Source organism: Netta rufina (assembly GCF_964035555.1).
Source record: "Netta rufina genome assembly, chromosome: 22".
NCBI lineage: Eukaryota > Metazoa > Chordata > Aves > Anseriformes > Anatidae > Netta > Netta rufina.
Window position 1 is genome coordinate 4,472,578 of NC_140146.1, and position 15,168 is coordinate 4,487,745.

The following is a 15,168-nucleotide window of genomic DNA, read 5'->3' on the forward strand; positions in this document are numbered from 1 at the left end:
CTGGAGAGTCCCAAACCTTTGCTTCCTCAGTGTCTACAGGTCTGGCACATGGAAAGCCCAGAGGCACTGAAGTATCCCACTCAAGCAGCCAAGTGTTAACAACCTCTCCAAAGTCTAATTTGCCTTTGATATAGACTTAATTGTTTGCGTCACCCACTGGGCTAGGGGGAGGGCTATAAAAGGGGCTGCAGCCATTGTCTGAGGCAGAAGAGAGCCCAGAAACAGCTCCCTCTCCCAGTCTTCCTAATTCAGCACGGTAGTCACAGCCTGCATCATGCAGCTGGTGGCCAGCCTGGTGTCCGTTCTGCTGCTGGTGTGGAGCGTGAGAGCCACTGCACTGCCCGGAGAAGAGAGACTCGCATTACAGAACAGTAGGGTGAGTATAATGCACCCTGTGCAGGAGGCTGGGTGGGATGGGAGCATGCAGAAGCAAGCTGAAGCCAGGGGAGGGGTAAAAAGGGCAACTGGGCTTTACCTGATGTAAGCACTTCCACCTTTTTGTATTTCAAGGCACTACAGAGCTTCATGCACTGCTGAAGCAGGGGTTGTTACTACAGCTTACTAGCCAGTTTATTTAGGAAAGGTACCAGGGCAGACTTCAGAGATCTGTAAAAGTGAAGTCTAAACTAAGGAAAAACTGGCAAAGAGAACAGAGCAGAAAGGAGATGGAGAAGGAGAAAATAAGATTGCTGAAAGATCATGAGAGAATGAAGCGGAGTACTAGGGAGGGAGAGAAAAGATACATAATTGGTAAAATGATCAAGGGAGATGATATTTTAAATAGGACTCATGGGAAGGACAAATGTTTAAAAGATGGGTTCAGTAGGAAAGTAACAGAGGAATAATAAATGAAGTAATTATATCAGAATAAAATTGCTTTTTCCAGAGTAGTATTCACAATGGGAGTTATACCGACATAGTTCTGCTAGAATAATTACACTCTGAACCAGCACAGCTCTGTGCAGTGGCAGAACTTATTATAGCAATATAATTATCCTACCAACTGGCAAAACTCTAATGTTATAATAGCTACAGCACTATAATAACTTTGTTTTGCTGGACTATTTCCCTAAGAGGCCAAAGGGGTAGGAAACAATAGCATATCGTTATCACAAGCGAGTGCTCTGTGCTGCTTGCCCTTGCCCCGCAGTTTTCTCACCTGCTTGTTCCTTGCCATCCCTGAGGTTCCTCTGAGCTGTGTTCAGTCGCACTCTGCCGCTCCATTTCACAGCTGTATCTGTAATACTGCTGTATTTTCAGTCCTCAATAGGAGCTACCCTGACAAGTGAAGGATCCCAATGTTGGTTTCAAAGGCACTAACTTCTCCTTTGTGTGTAACCATATCATTCTTTCTGTCTTAGCGCTGGCTCCAGCTCATGCATCAGTGTCTTGCTGCTTTAGGAGTGGTCTCACATCCCATTAACAACAAAACTGGCTGTAAGAAAGAAACATACAGGGTGAGGTGCTAGGGATAGCTTTCTGCCAGAGATCAGGGCTTCTGCAGCTGGCTGGGATTAACCCTTCTAGGGATAACTGTAAACTTTCGGCTGTACATTCTTACAGCAATGAATCCAGTGCTTAAAAAGTGAACTCTATCTGGAGGAAATGCTAGCTGCCAGGAAAAAAAGAAACAAGTTATATAGAACAAATCGGTAAGTAAGGCTCTGATAAAAAATGTATTCAAGTGTAATGACTCTGTCTTCTACAAGATTTCTTACAAAATAATGACTTCAGTATCTATCAAAATAGATATAATGATTCTCTTTAGAGCATTCTGCAAACTGATAAAAAATCTTAAATACCGTTGAAGCAATGTCTACAGTCACCACTGCAGACTGTAACTCAAACAAATGGTTTAAGTATGAAGAATATCAGAATTCTATGTATAAACTACCATGAAATGCATAACAGTGCAAAAGAAAGATCTGTAAGTTCTGATGTGCTGGTGGAAGCAGTACAGGGAATTGAGTGCGTAGCTACCCAAAGGTGTGCTATAACCCATCAGTGCTAAGGTCTCCAGCTGCTTCCAAAGAGTCTTCATCTCATGCAACTCAAGAAAAGCAAAAAACAGAAAGGACGTTAGCAATGGATTGGTGTGGGGAAGAGCTGTCTCATTTCACTAACAGCCACAGCCGATCATGCATAAGGAATATCCTCTAACAGCCGGCTGAGCTCTGCCACCCCTGAGTCTGAAGCAGCTAGTTCATCTCCTGAGAGTTTTAGTATAGCTACTTCATTTCTCTTCACTAAGGAGCTGAATCTTTAGCAGATGGCTTTTAACGTCACAGGGCTCGTCTGTGGCTCTACTTGGAGCAGGTTATTTCAAAATATAGCACTTACAGCTAGGAAAGCAGCTTATGAGGAAGACATGACCCAGGAGACACATTTAGCCGAGTTCCCATGTCCCAGCCCATCTCCCTAAGGTTCAAGACATTTCTGTACTTTCAGCGCAGGACTAGGAACCCAGGATGGGCACAGACTGGCTTTTATCTTTTCTGCTGCTACAAACATAACATCTAATTTCTCTTTGTGTGGAAACAAGTTTAGTAATTAGTGCTAAGAAAATGCTTCAAAAATATCCGTAAACATTCTGTGAAGGAAACTCAATACAATTGCCACTGCCTGTGTTTGCCCACCTTATAAACTCACCAAATGGTCCTTAGCAAATGCTGGTGCCAACAGAGAGTGTGGCTAGAGGGTACCTGACCCTCTAATGTGTTACATTGAATTCTCACCATTTTGTGGTGGGTTGTGGCCCCCAATATGCTCAATTTAACATTGCTCAGTGTTCTGTGCCTCTTCCCTGACCTTCCCAGAATGGATGCTGGACAGTCAGGACAGTGAAGGGAGCCTGGGCTTACTAGGAGAGAAGGCAGCTTGGCATTCACTGGAATTTAATTAGCACAGGCAGCAAGGGACTTTACAGCTAATTTGTGCCTATTTGTTAGCAGCTCCTTTCCAGTTACATCGACATACGTATGCCTTCCCTGGGTGAACTCTGCAAATTACCTGGGGGGTGTCTGCGCAAGGGCTGGGACCTCTGTCACCTTCCCCTCCTCTCTGCCCACAGGAGCAGACCAAACTGCGGAAAGATGCCATACTGAAGATGCTGGCGGGGCTGCTGGAGAGCGTGGACGTGGCCTCCCCGGACCTTGAAGAAGAGGGCAAGCTGGAGGAGGAGCGGGCAACGCTGGGGCGACTGGCCCAGCTCTCGCAGCGGGACCGCAAGGCCCCCTGTAAAAACTTCTTCTGGAAAACCTTCACCTCCTGCTAGTGCCACCCTGCCTGGCCCCGCTGGGCTCCCTGCCCACCTGTGAACACCCGTCCCGTCCCCCGAGCTCCCTTCCTTTACTCCTGCACACCTGAGAATAAAGCATGGCGCCTCGGGGACTCGTGTCTGCCTCTCTGCGCCCTGCTGGGGCTGGGGGGGCCATAGGAGGCGGCCGCCATTTTGGGAGGTGGCCGTGTGGGGAGGCGGCCATTTTGAAAGGGGGCTTCGCAGCCATGAGGGGGTTCAGGGTGGGTGGTGGGGCCGAGGCTCTTTCTCTCCCCAGTCCTTAAGGCTCCCACAGCTGCTTCCTCATCCTCCGAGGGACCAGGTGCGTGTGTGCAGCCCTGCTGTGGTGGGGTAAGGCCCAGGAACTGGCTTTGCCCTGGCTGTGCTTGGGCAGCAGCAGTTTGGGACATGACTGAGCCCTTTGGGGGAGTCCCCAGTTAGGAAAAGGTGCCAGAAAGGGTGGTTTAAGCCTGGGTTTGTAGGAGAGCAGCCCCCTTTTGCCCTTTACTATACTGGCTGTGGTTGGGGGGGGATGCTCCCATCTTCATGGCAGCAGGGGGATGTGGCAGAGGGGTGGCTGGGGCTGTGGGAGGAGGGCCTGGCCCTGGCCTGCCTTTGGTGTGACACCAGGTTGTCTTGAGAGCAGCTCCCTGTTGCCCTTTGGCTGTAAGTGTGTCTGAAATGTTGGGCTCTGCATCTGAACTGGGCTGGAGTAATCCCATGAGTCAGGCTCGACTCTGGTTCTCTCACGGTTTCTTGGAGTCCTGTCACCTTGTCTTAAAAAAACTCACAAAACTCCACATTGCTGCTGCTCCTCTTCTTGGGTGCCCTTTGCTGTCTCCACAGCAGTAAGGACTGTGGCTTTATTTCTTTTGGCTCACTGAGGAACTTGTTGAAGCTCCATTCTGGAATTGTACAGATTTTATGGGTAGATGTGTTTGAGGGATTTGTAGGAGGCGGCTGGGGTCCTGTTCTTGCATCTTTAGGTCTGATTTGCAGGAATACCTTGGGGCAGAGAGACACACGACATTCAGTTGCTCCATTTTGCTTAAGTGCTTAGTAGTAGCAGTTTGTGTTGGGGTGCTGTGTTGTATTTCTGGAAATGGTCACACAAAGAAGACAAGTTACTGAGCCTGCCTGCATAGCCTGACTGGCCACTGGTGAGAAGTAGAAGGCAATTATTTGTAGTGGCTTGGTTTTGAGCCTTTACATTCTGTTTTTGGAGGCTGGCGACCGCGAGGTCTCCCATCTCCAAGCAGCGTTTTGGATTAATCAGCAGCCAGCCTGTTTTCTTCCAGCTGAAGTAACGCTTCAGACTCCCCCGCTCTCCCCGAATAATGAGTGATACAACCACTCCGGCACCCAGACGGCTGGCTTGCCTCTGCCACTTTGCTCTGTGTCAGGCTGCATTTTCACTGCCTCGTTTGCCATCGAAATTTCTGGCTGTGTCTCTCTGGCTTGCAGGAGGAGTTAGAGCCCTGTGGCTTGTTTTATTTTTCACTCCATAATGAAAAATAAGATCCTTGCTGGGGGAACTCAGTGACTCAGTATATGGGTAATGGGATATGGAGCTTTCCAGCTGTGTTGCCTGGAGCACCCAGCTGGGATGCAGGAGACCTGGTTTTATGCCTTGCTTTGCTGCTAGCGTTCACATTTTATCATTACTCCCCTTTTAATACCTCAGTTTCCCTGTATTTATAATGGGGTGGTGATTCTCATCTCTCGGTATTATTTTTCTAAAGGTAGATGGATGAGAAGTTCCATGTGAGAGCCGTTATTGTTAAGACCTCTGTTGCAGCATGAGACCAACCAAGATACTGGTATCTTGGAATTATTCTAGTAGGAGTTGCCTTATTGTCTACTGCTAAATCTCATCTGTGATACTAATGCTGAAGACTATGTATGGTGAAAAGGAGAAACCCCACAGCCCATGGAGATAGGGATTACCCCTAACAGAAACGACTAGTTCAGCAAACTGCACTCTGTATTATTTAGTGGTTCCTGGAGGAGAGAGTAGTGAGGCTATTCTTGAGGTTGGAAGTCAAGCTGGAAGTTGAACTCTTCTTTCATCCCCGCAGATGGTTCCTGCTAATGCAGGCAGAGGCGCACTGGCTGAGCACCCAGCAGGAAGTCTGCACCACCAGTGCACGTGCTATGGACAGGGGCCAACACAGTTGAGCCAGCTTTTTTCATCAGTGCTGAAATCAGTGCTTGAGTTGGATGTGATTCTGCAGTTTCCTTGGTAAGTCGGTGTGCAGAGGCTGAAGTGATGCTAGATCCTGCCCAATGACAGCATCTAACATTAGGGGCTGTAGCATGGTAAATCAGATTCAGTGGGAGAGGCATAACTGAAGAGTTATAAATAGTGTCATATATGGGTGTTTTATTATTTAAATATTTCACTAAATAATTGTGGGTCTTATAATAGTATATGTCAAGTAGAAGGGACTGTGTGGTTTTTTTATTTTGACTCAGTAGCCAACGTATTTTAAAATCACACCTCAGAATACTTGTGCATGTGCACATGTATGAATGAGCAAATGAATAATGCCTATGCACTACCTCCAGATTAAGGAAAAAGAAAAGAACAAGTGAAAAAGACATGCTTTATTTTACTAGGAGGGAAGCTTTCAAAGTCAGTTGTATACACTGATCACCTAACTCAGTGCATGGTACGGTGGTAATCACTACACACACACACATGCACACACCCCTCAAGCTATCTCATGCTTATGCATAAAGCTTCAAGCAAGTGAAGAAATTATTGCAGGGACAAGCTCAGCTGTGAAACTACAGTATATTCGGTAGCTAGACGTAACTCTGCATATTCTACCCTGTGATAAATATGAAGGAGACCAAGGTAGCTTGTTCCATGTTGAAAACAGAGTAAATCTCATGTACTCTGAGATCAAAATATGTAGGTGGACAGATACCAGGGAGGAACTAGTCAGGTATTAATGTGATATTTAGTAGCTTCTCTGATGACTTGTTTGTATGTGCTTTTAATAGTAAAAATCACATTTTAATGTGTACTGTCAGATAAGCTAGTGGGGAATCAATACTTCACTGTTAATTTCCAGCCTGGGAAAAGGGAGGAAGTTTCAGTCTGACCAGACTTCACTAAGGTTCTGGCTGGCATCAGATAGCTTGCAAGTGGAATTAAATTTAGTGGGAACAGAAGTGTGCTGCATAGTCTGGTGGTTTTGTATCTGTCGTTTTCAAAAAACGTGAGGCCTGTGAGGAGCCTTTAGTATCGGTAATAGTTACTGAAAGATGAAGTTAAACCCAAAACTGCAGGAAGAATCTAGTATATGGTTGGCCGAGGTGTCTTAGGTTATCTTCTTCAGCTCTGCTTAGAGGCATTAAACGTGGATTTGAAAAGTAGTGAGTCCACGTATTTTAAAAAATAAAAAATAAAACTCTGTTTTGAGCTTGATGGAATATAAAGGGTCAGATACAAGCACTGGGCAAACTGGGAAAAGATCAGCTGGGTTTGTACTAAAGGGGTGTCCTTTCACCACTAAGGTGAGTGAATTCTGGTGCAGCCCTTGGCCATGGAGAATGATCCAGTGGCTAACAGACTGACACGAGGGGTGTTTTTGACAATCTCCATCTGATAAGGTGATTTTTTAGATAGCAACAAACGACAATATTTCTGTGACACAGAAGCACTGCTGTTCTCGTCTTGGCACTCTGGGCTAGATTTGCCTCACGCCTTGGGCTTGGTGCTGGGAGATAATGATCCAAGAGACCGTGCTCTCTGCCGTGTTCCAGCCATGATGCCACACGTAGCTCTGCTTGTGGCTCTGCTGCCTGTCCTGCCACAACTCAACTTGTGTTGAGTGGAAGTGTAACCCAGGTCAAATAAGGCCTTTGTTCACTGCCTATTTGTTAGTCACTGTAAATAGTTTGTTCAGTGACCTTGTTCTCTAAGCTCTGAAAGCCTCTCTTACTTGTGAAGTGGGCTTTGAAGATTTAACTTCTGTTACTTCTCTGAGCTCCTGTATTCACACAACCCTCAGCAGCAGGCTGTAGATGCATTTTATATTCCACAAAGACTGTTCAGCGATAGAAGCTGTTACCTTGACCGTTCAGAGTGCATGGAAGCTTTATGTAAGACACGCAGCGTAGGAAATCCTGAGTACCAATTACCTCTCGGTAACTTGGGGGAATGTCCTACACAATGGATTTTTCCTGTCTATGCAGAGTTTGAGAGGGGGGATGTCAGGGAGCAGGTGGGAGCTGCGAGAGTGCTGCAGTATTTGTAGAACAGGTCAGAGGAACAGGCAGTGTTAGTGTATGGCGCGTGTTGGGGAAGCTGTAGTGTGAAGGTCTGAATGTTGCAAACACCAGAGACTGGGGATTGGAAGGTGTGCTCTGCTGTTCCAACAGAGATTGAAGAGATGTAGCTTTTACTCTGAGATTCGTAAGGAGTTACAAAGTAACCACTACAGCAGTGGTTGTTTCATAGCGTGTTCTGCACATGGAGATGAAGAAGTACAGGTACGTAAAAATCAGTCACCCAGAGACACACAGCAAACTGGGGCTTGTCAGCATCGGGGGGATGTTTCAGAATGAAGATTCTGACAGATCATTACTGCAGAATAGCTGTTCTGGTTAAAGATGTGTTCTTTATCTCATAATAACTACCACATTCTTAAAGCAGGAAATATTTGGGAGTCAAAGGGCCTGTGCCACCTAAGTGAGACAGGAACTGATGGAGAACACCTCGAGTACTTGTGTGCAGATTTGGGCACCAAAATATAAGAAAGACATTAAACCAGGAGCTTTCCAAAGGAGGGCTACACAGATGGTAGGGGTCTAGAGGGCAACACGTCTGAGGAATGTCTGAGTCCCTCGGTTTGCTCAGCCCAGAGCAGAGCAGGCTGAGGGGAGGCCTCATGGCGGCCTGCAGCTTCCTCACGAGGGGAGCAAGGGGCAGGCGCTGAGCTCTGCTCTCTGGGGACAGCGACAGGACCCGAGGGGACGGCATGGAGCTGGGACAGGGGAGGGTCAGGCTGGAGGTTAGGGAAAGGTTCTGCACCCAGAGGTGTCGGGCACTGGGACAGGCTCACCAGGGACATGGGCATGGCTCCGAGCCTGCCAGAGTTAAAGAAGCATTTGGACAATGCTCTCAGACACCGGGTCTGATTGTTGGGTGGTCCTGTGTGGAGCCAGGAGTTGGACTCAGTGATCCTTGTGGCTCCCTTCCAACTCAGGATATTCTGTGAACAGCACGCTGTTGTTAATCAGCTTGGGTGAATAAGCCTTTACATTAGGCTGGGAACACAACCAAAGACTCTAGAAGCTATCAGGCTGTAACCCAGACTACTGAGGAGCATTTTTGTGTCACACGAAGGGAGATCAGTTTAACTACCTGTCCTGAGCCTGTGAGCCCTCTTGTAGCAGGCATGTCTGGTCTGTGTATTTCTCTTTGCTGACTCCAGCACCTCTGGAGCTGACTGAGCTCTCATTCTTAGATTTGTATCTCATTTTGCAGCCTTGAGAGGGAGGTACTTAATGAAAATAAGCCAATATTTCAGTCTCTTAAGATAGGAGCCTTGGAGAGAGTTGTTGGAATCCAGATTCAACCCTTCCAGCATGTCTGCTTCTCACTTGTTAAAATTATGTAGGGCTTGTATAAAGTCTCAGAGGAAGTATTTTGGAGGTGAAGGAAGCCCTTCAATTCAAAACAGTCACCAAAAAAATCCTATGTCTTCTGCCTCCCCAGAGAATGGCTTAGGTTGGGCCGGGTAAGGGTTTTTGTCTAGCAGGACTGCAGTGCACAAGGAAATCAGTAACTGTGCCAGGAAAGAGCATAATGTCTCTGTGGGCTCAGGGCATTCAGCTGGGAATGAGGAATTATCTGCTCTAGCAGTACCTCGGGGGCCTGGAGGACTCTTGTTTAAAAGTAATTAACATGTAATGTAAAAAATTATAAGCGATCTTATAGCTGGGACCTTGCTGAATCTGGCTCGAGGTTAAGCCTCCTTCCTATTGTGAGATTGTTTCCTGGCTAGGTAAGTCTTCTGCTAAAAATGCCCTCTGTCTCACCAGCCTGTGCTTGGCTGGTCTGCGTTAGTTTCCTCTTGACAGAGAGGAAGAAGCCAAGGATTTATGGCAGTGCAAAGCTGCCTGTTCTGGCTTGTGCATTGCAGAAATTGTCCAGGAGGCTCTTGGTCCCCTAGATGATGGTTTTAGAGCCCATCATTACAGACACATCTGTAGCTTTGGTCACTGTTGCGTGGAAGGAAAAGAGTCTGCAAATCTAGCTGATGTAGTTGTGCCTTTTTTATGTATTTGAAAACGAACTCGTTGTCTGGATGGCACTGGGTGTGTTGGTCTGCGTTGACTGGTGAGCTTAGCACAGGCAGCAGCTTAATTCATAGAGAAAGGGGAAGGAGAGTATTTCCAAGATGATATTTTAAACAGTGCTTTAAACTCTTCTAGCTGGGACAAGACTGCACGGCAAGTCCCCTGCTGCAGAACAAAACCCTGAGGTCAGGGCATGTCCCCACACAAGCCTTTGCCGTGAGAGCTCTGCCTCTCCTCTTGGCCCTGTGCTGCTAATCTAGTCAGATGTAAATCAGTCCCGTGGTGAGAGGTCCCTTGCCAGAAGCTTAGGTGCAGGTGTACAGGCAGGGAGCTGCAGCTGCCTAAAAAGCCATGGATGTTCCCTTTTGGAGCCCAAAACCATGGGGAGCAAACAGCAGTCTTTTTGCTCTTAAATACTGGCTTGCAAGCAGCGCTCATCTTCGTCTGTGAACTGATGAATTTACCCACTGCTGGGAGCCAGCAGGCTGGAAAGTGCCTTGTGATTGCTCTTCCGAAAAGGCTAACTGATCCACTTTGGTGCCTGGAGGCAGCTCGTCATGCCGTGGAACAGAGTGGGCTAGAAGCAGAGTAACTGAGAAGAAATGCCACTGGTGACCTTTCACTGCATTGCCGAGTAAAAATGGGAATGTCTCCGTATTGCAGAGCGGTCTCGGTTGTGTGTGACTCACACTGCTGCGAGGGGCTCATAAACCCAGGGCACTGAGGTAAGGGAATGTCCTCCCTCACTTCAGCATGCTTCATTTTGACAATATTCTGCTTATTACTGTGGCATCATACTAAAATATGAAGCTACTGAGTGCGTACAGAAAAAGTGCTATTTCAGACGTGTATTTGTATATTCTTTTTGGATAAGTTGTAGCTTCCATTTTTAATTAACTAGCAGCTTTCAAGAAGGAGTCTTCACGAGATGATCCACCTTTGCCAGGATTCTTCTGCATCAAATGAGATTATCGTTCCTGTTTAACAGGAGGCAAAGTTCCAGCTGGTGTATCAGAGATCCTGGAAGAAGCAAGCATGAGTGTGATCACAGTCTAGGAAGTCTCTTGGGGTGCGAGATACGTCTACATCCATATTGCTGCACCTGGTTCAGGGGTATGTCCACCTCTGAACAGTCCCAGCCCCAAGAAATGCTCCGCATGGAAGAAATGTGCCAAGAACTCCCCATCTTTGTCAGCTCCTATATCATTTGTAGGATCTCGGCAGGCAGAGAGACAGGTTAATGTGTTTCCTGTTGCTCGAAGTCCTGGTCTGACAGCCGGTCAGTTCTGGCTGCAGGCCTTCATGGCCTCTGAATGGCAGGCCGTAAATCAGAGCTGGCACTTAAAAGAAGAGCTGTAATGAAGGCCGAAGGATTCAGGGAGAATTGTTTTCCTGCGTCCCATCCCATTTTCGCACGTGCACTCACAGACACTCGCCCTGTCTCTCGGAACGTGTGAGCAGGCTTCACCTCTCCGGGAAGATAGACTGCCTGGTAAATGAGATGTCATGGGCCAACTGCCCTAGCATTAAGGAGATTATTTCCAAATGATTTGGAAAGATTTAGCATGAGGACAGAAACCATAAATAACAGGGAGCACTTTGGAAAGGTAGAGATGGCCTCACGAGCTCCTGGGAACTTCCCAGTGAGAGGTACAAGCCCCGAATGTGAGGGAACTGCCTCCTCGAGGGTGCACCACGGGACACGTGGGGAAGAGCAGCCAGCAAAGGTGAGTTTGTTCCACGTGGCCCCCCAGGTGAGTGTGACAACGCAGGCTGTGACCGAGTCCTGACCAGTCCTCATGCAATTCAGTATCTGATGCCCCAGGCTGGCCACTGAGAGCAAGTTAGCCCAAGAAATGGGCTGAAATGTGTGAAATGCTGTTTGCAAAACACCTCTTGGCTGCAGGCTTGCAGTGGCACCCTACAGCACAGGACATTTGGCCCAAGACACTGATTGCGCCCGCCTTGCAGCGGATGTTTGCCTATTGCATGCCTCAGCTCTGCACATCTGTTGCAGAGTGAGTGGGACCATGTTGGTATCCTTTAAAAGATGAGCCTTGTTTGCCCACAAATCACATGGAGGTGTTTTGACTCCTCTCTGGCATTTGGACTCTGCTTGGGCCCTTTTGTTCTTGGAATTTGAGCACTGTTAGCAGCAAGAATAACTTGAGGAACAAGGAGTCCTGCTGGGAGATGACCCTTGACTGGCATACCCGCTGTGCAGTCCCCTCGGCGATGTGTTCCCGTGTGTGGCTCTGCACTCTCCTTTTGCTGTGGCTGTGTTCATCGTGGCAAAGCAGCTGTATAACTGAGCACTGTCTGCAGACATCCACATCCAGTTAGAGTGTGCAACACTGAATTCCTGACCTGCCTGAAAAATGGGGTGGGAGGGGGATTACGGTGGTACACAAATAAAAACCTCGCCATCTTTTGAGTCTTTCTTAAATGAAAATATGTTTCCAAGTGGAAAGCCGTTTGGTCCATCTGTGTCCCATTACTCAGCCGGGCCTGTCATCCATTTTCATTAGGCAGGGCCCGAGCGTGTGGGTGGGGACGGAGGCCCAGGCAGCTGCCCCGGACGCCAGGCTAAAAAGCAGCATATGGAGAAGCCTAATGTATGTTAACAGGCAGCAGAGACCAAAATTGAAAGAGTAATGGCCCATCCGCACGCGGTAGCCTCAATGAGACAAACTCTCAGCACCAATCTGTCAGCTGCAATTTGGGGTCATTACAGCGCTGCTAAGCAGAGGCTAACAGACAAGTCAGAGATCTGACGTCACCAAGAGCAGTTCTTTTAGCCGTGCAGGCACTCTGGCTCAGTTTCCTCCTCGCTAACATGCATCAAACAAAATATCTTCCTTTCCTCCCCCCCAGGGATTCTTCCTACCAGGCCTCCGGGAATCCCAGCCAAACATTTCAATTACATGCAATGATCTTTTAATTTGCTCTCTCCTTGGTGGCTCTGCATCGCTCTTGCCCCTTCAGATAAACTCATGTAGAGCAAGAGCAAGTTCACGAAATACAGCGAACTGTTTCCCTCTTGCCAACCCCACAGCACCTGAAATGTTTTCATGTTGACACCTCTGAGTTTGTAGCCTGCTGTTAGCCAGGGAGGCTCAGTGCTGCGTGCTGGGAGTGCCTTGGCATTCAGGGTAGTGTCCAGGTTAGATCCAACATCCTGGAACCAAGTTCACTCTGTGTTTGGCCAAATGCTTTTGTTTACCTCGGGGCTCAGCTTTGCTGTAGCACAATAAGCTCCTGAAACTGGTGGCTAGCTGAAGTCACTGGCGGGTAATATAACTGGGGGAATTGAGGGTATAATTTCACAGAATCCATGCTTAATTTTAAATCAGAAGGCTCTAGCATCCACCAGGCCTCTCTTTGCTTGCCAGCAGGCCCAATGCCTCTAGGGTATGTCAATTTCTATTATTTTTTTTTTTCTGTATAGAGCTTTGAGACTCAGCAAGTTGTGGGCCTGCTGTTAGCAGGTGAGAACAGGTGTCAGTATGTCCAGCAGGTCTGAAAAACTCACATATGTAATCACTTATGTTCAGCTCCCTTCTTAATCCAGGGAGTATTTAAGTACCAGCACCCGAAAACTTGTTTTTGTGCAGTCAGGTTACAGCCTTGCATATCTCCAAAATGCAGATTTTTCTGAGACAGGACACGTTGCTGTGCTGGCATGAGCTCACTCCCCCTTTGTAATGCTTCTGTTAAAGTTGTGCTTTGGGAAAACTGCATGTTCATGCTTTAATTTTCTATTTGCAGACTCCCTCTGTTGTTCAAGTTTTAATCACGATTCCTGCGAAACTTCGGTGTTATGAATTTCACTGATCCTGCTGAGAAGTGACAAAAAGGAAGCCAGGTAACTGTCCCACTCGTTTGAAAGGAAAAGCTAAATTTCTCTATTAAAAAATCACAATTTCATCTCAAATCCAAGCATTTGTCACTACCCAAAACAAAAGCACACAAGAGCAAAGGATATTTCACTGGCTATTGCTTTGTGGAGATTTCTGTGAGAAAAGTAAAAATGAGCAAAGAAGGTGAGGAGTAAAGTGTCCATGCCGGACAATACTCTTGCCCTGCATTTGTTGTTGTTGTTGTTTTATTTCTCTTTATAGCAAGAAGCAAGAGCTTTAGGATGAAATTTAGGCAATTTCATTCCAGATCTGGCATGAAAGATGCTGTCCAGTTTGAATGCTTACAGTTCTTTGGGGCAGAAACAAATTTGTCATTCCTGCCTGAAAAGTAAGATACATAAGAGCAGCATTTGTAAACAGTATACATCTAGAAGGGACCACACTTAGCCCTGATTTTTTCTCCAAATACAGGAGAATAACCAGGAATCCCAGACTTTCCCCAAAGAGGGGCTGATTTGAAATAATTGGGAAAAGTCCATTGCTCCACAGAGGTGGCAGGCAGAAGTTTATCACAGCTGGTTGCTTAGTAGGTAGTTTTGTTGGTGGTGTTTGTTTTTTTCCTGGAGTGCTACAGGCGTTTTAATATAAGGGTTCTGATTGATGCGACTGTTGGCTCTGACATGGCCTTCAATCTATTTTCTTCAGGGCAGGAATGAGGCTGTGTGCATTCAGAGAGGGATTTAGCTGGAGGGAAGATCTGTCCATTTCAATGTATCATACTAGCTCTTCGGTGTCTGAGCAATAGCTCTTATTTTGGGAGTGCTTTGGACTGGCTTTACCGTTTATCTAGATCAGTGGGTAATAGCCTCTGTGTTAGAAAAAAATGAGGTTATGGGCAATTGCAGAGGAAGAGAAATCATGAAAAATGTTTCTGAGTTGACCAGGGATAAGTAGAAAATGCATTTGGATGTATAGATTGACAAGAAGCCTGCGGGTTTAATGAATTTGTGAGCCCTAATGCCACTGACACCTTATTCTAGGGTGTGTTTCTAGCTTCTCCTCATGCTTGTAGGGGGAGGGAAACTCAGGAGCTCACCATCTCCTCCAGTCTCAGCTTGTTTAGGAGGAGAATACAGTTCTCTGCAGTGTTAATTACTGCATGTAGAGGAAGAGCAGTCTTGAAAGAAGAGGGAAGAAACCAAAGACTGAAATGGAGAAAAGCAGTCAAATTCTGAGTTCCAAAGGCAGACCTCGTGCTCTCAGCTGAGAGTGACTTTGGTGTGGAAGATGAATGAGATCTGGGCGCCTCTGCTTTGAAAACAGGGATTTCCACCAAGGATTTCCTCCCAGACATGAACCAAAGTGGTGGTAGCTGGAATCTCCAGAGTCTGGGTCTGCAGGCTGGCAAGGGTTTACGTTTCGTTCAAGGAAAGATAAGATGGTGGTGAATTACATGGAAACTCTAGAAGGAGATGGATGTGGTTGTTCTGCTAAGCTTGCTTTTCTCTGCTCCCTTGACAAAGGGTTCTTTGGAAAAGGCTGTTGCTCAAGTGGATCCTCTTGGAGGCTGTGTTCTGGAGGACAGGGCTCACACTGATAACCTGGTTTAAGCCAACAAGTGACTTTCCAGGCCTGGTGTGTAACCTTGTGGCAGGTGTGTAACCCCCAACTGCTCCTCCTAGCTGAAATCCAGTAATTCCTGGGTGCTGTTTTGGG

At 47.0% G+C, this 15,168-nt stretch overlaps 1 protein-coding gene across 1 annotated transcript; it reads left to right on the top strand.

The window, feature by feature from the left end:
• Positions 1-274: 274 nt before the first annotated feature.
• Positions 275-3,274, top strand: LOC311217743 (somatostatin-2-like; the record flags this gene model as incomplete). Its single annotated transcript, XM_084300011.1, has 2 exons — positions 275-376; positions 3,071-3,274. 2 exons carry the CDS (start codon positions 275-277, stop codon positions 3,272-3,274), a joined length of 306 nt encoding a protein of 101 aa, XP_084156137.1.
• Between the last annotated feature and the right edge of the window lie 11,894 nt (positions 3,275-15,168).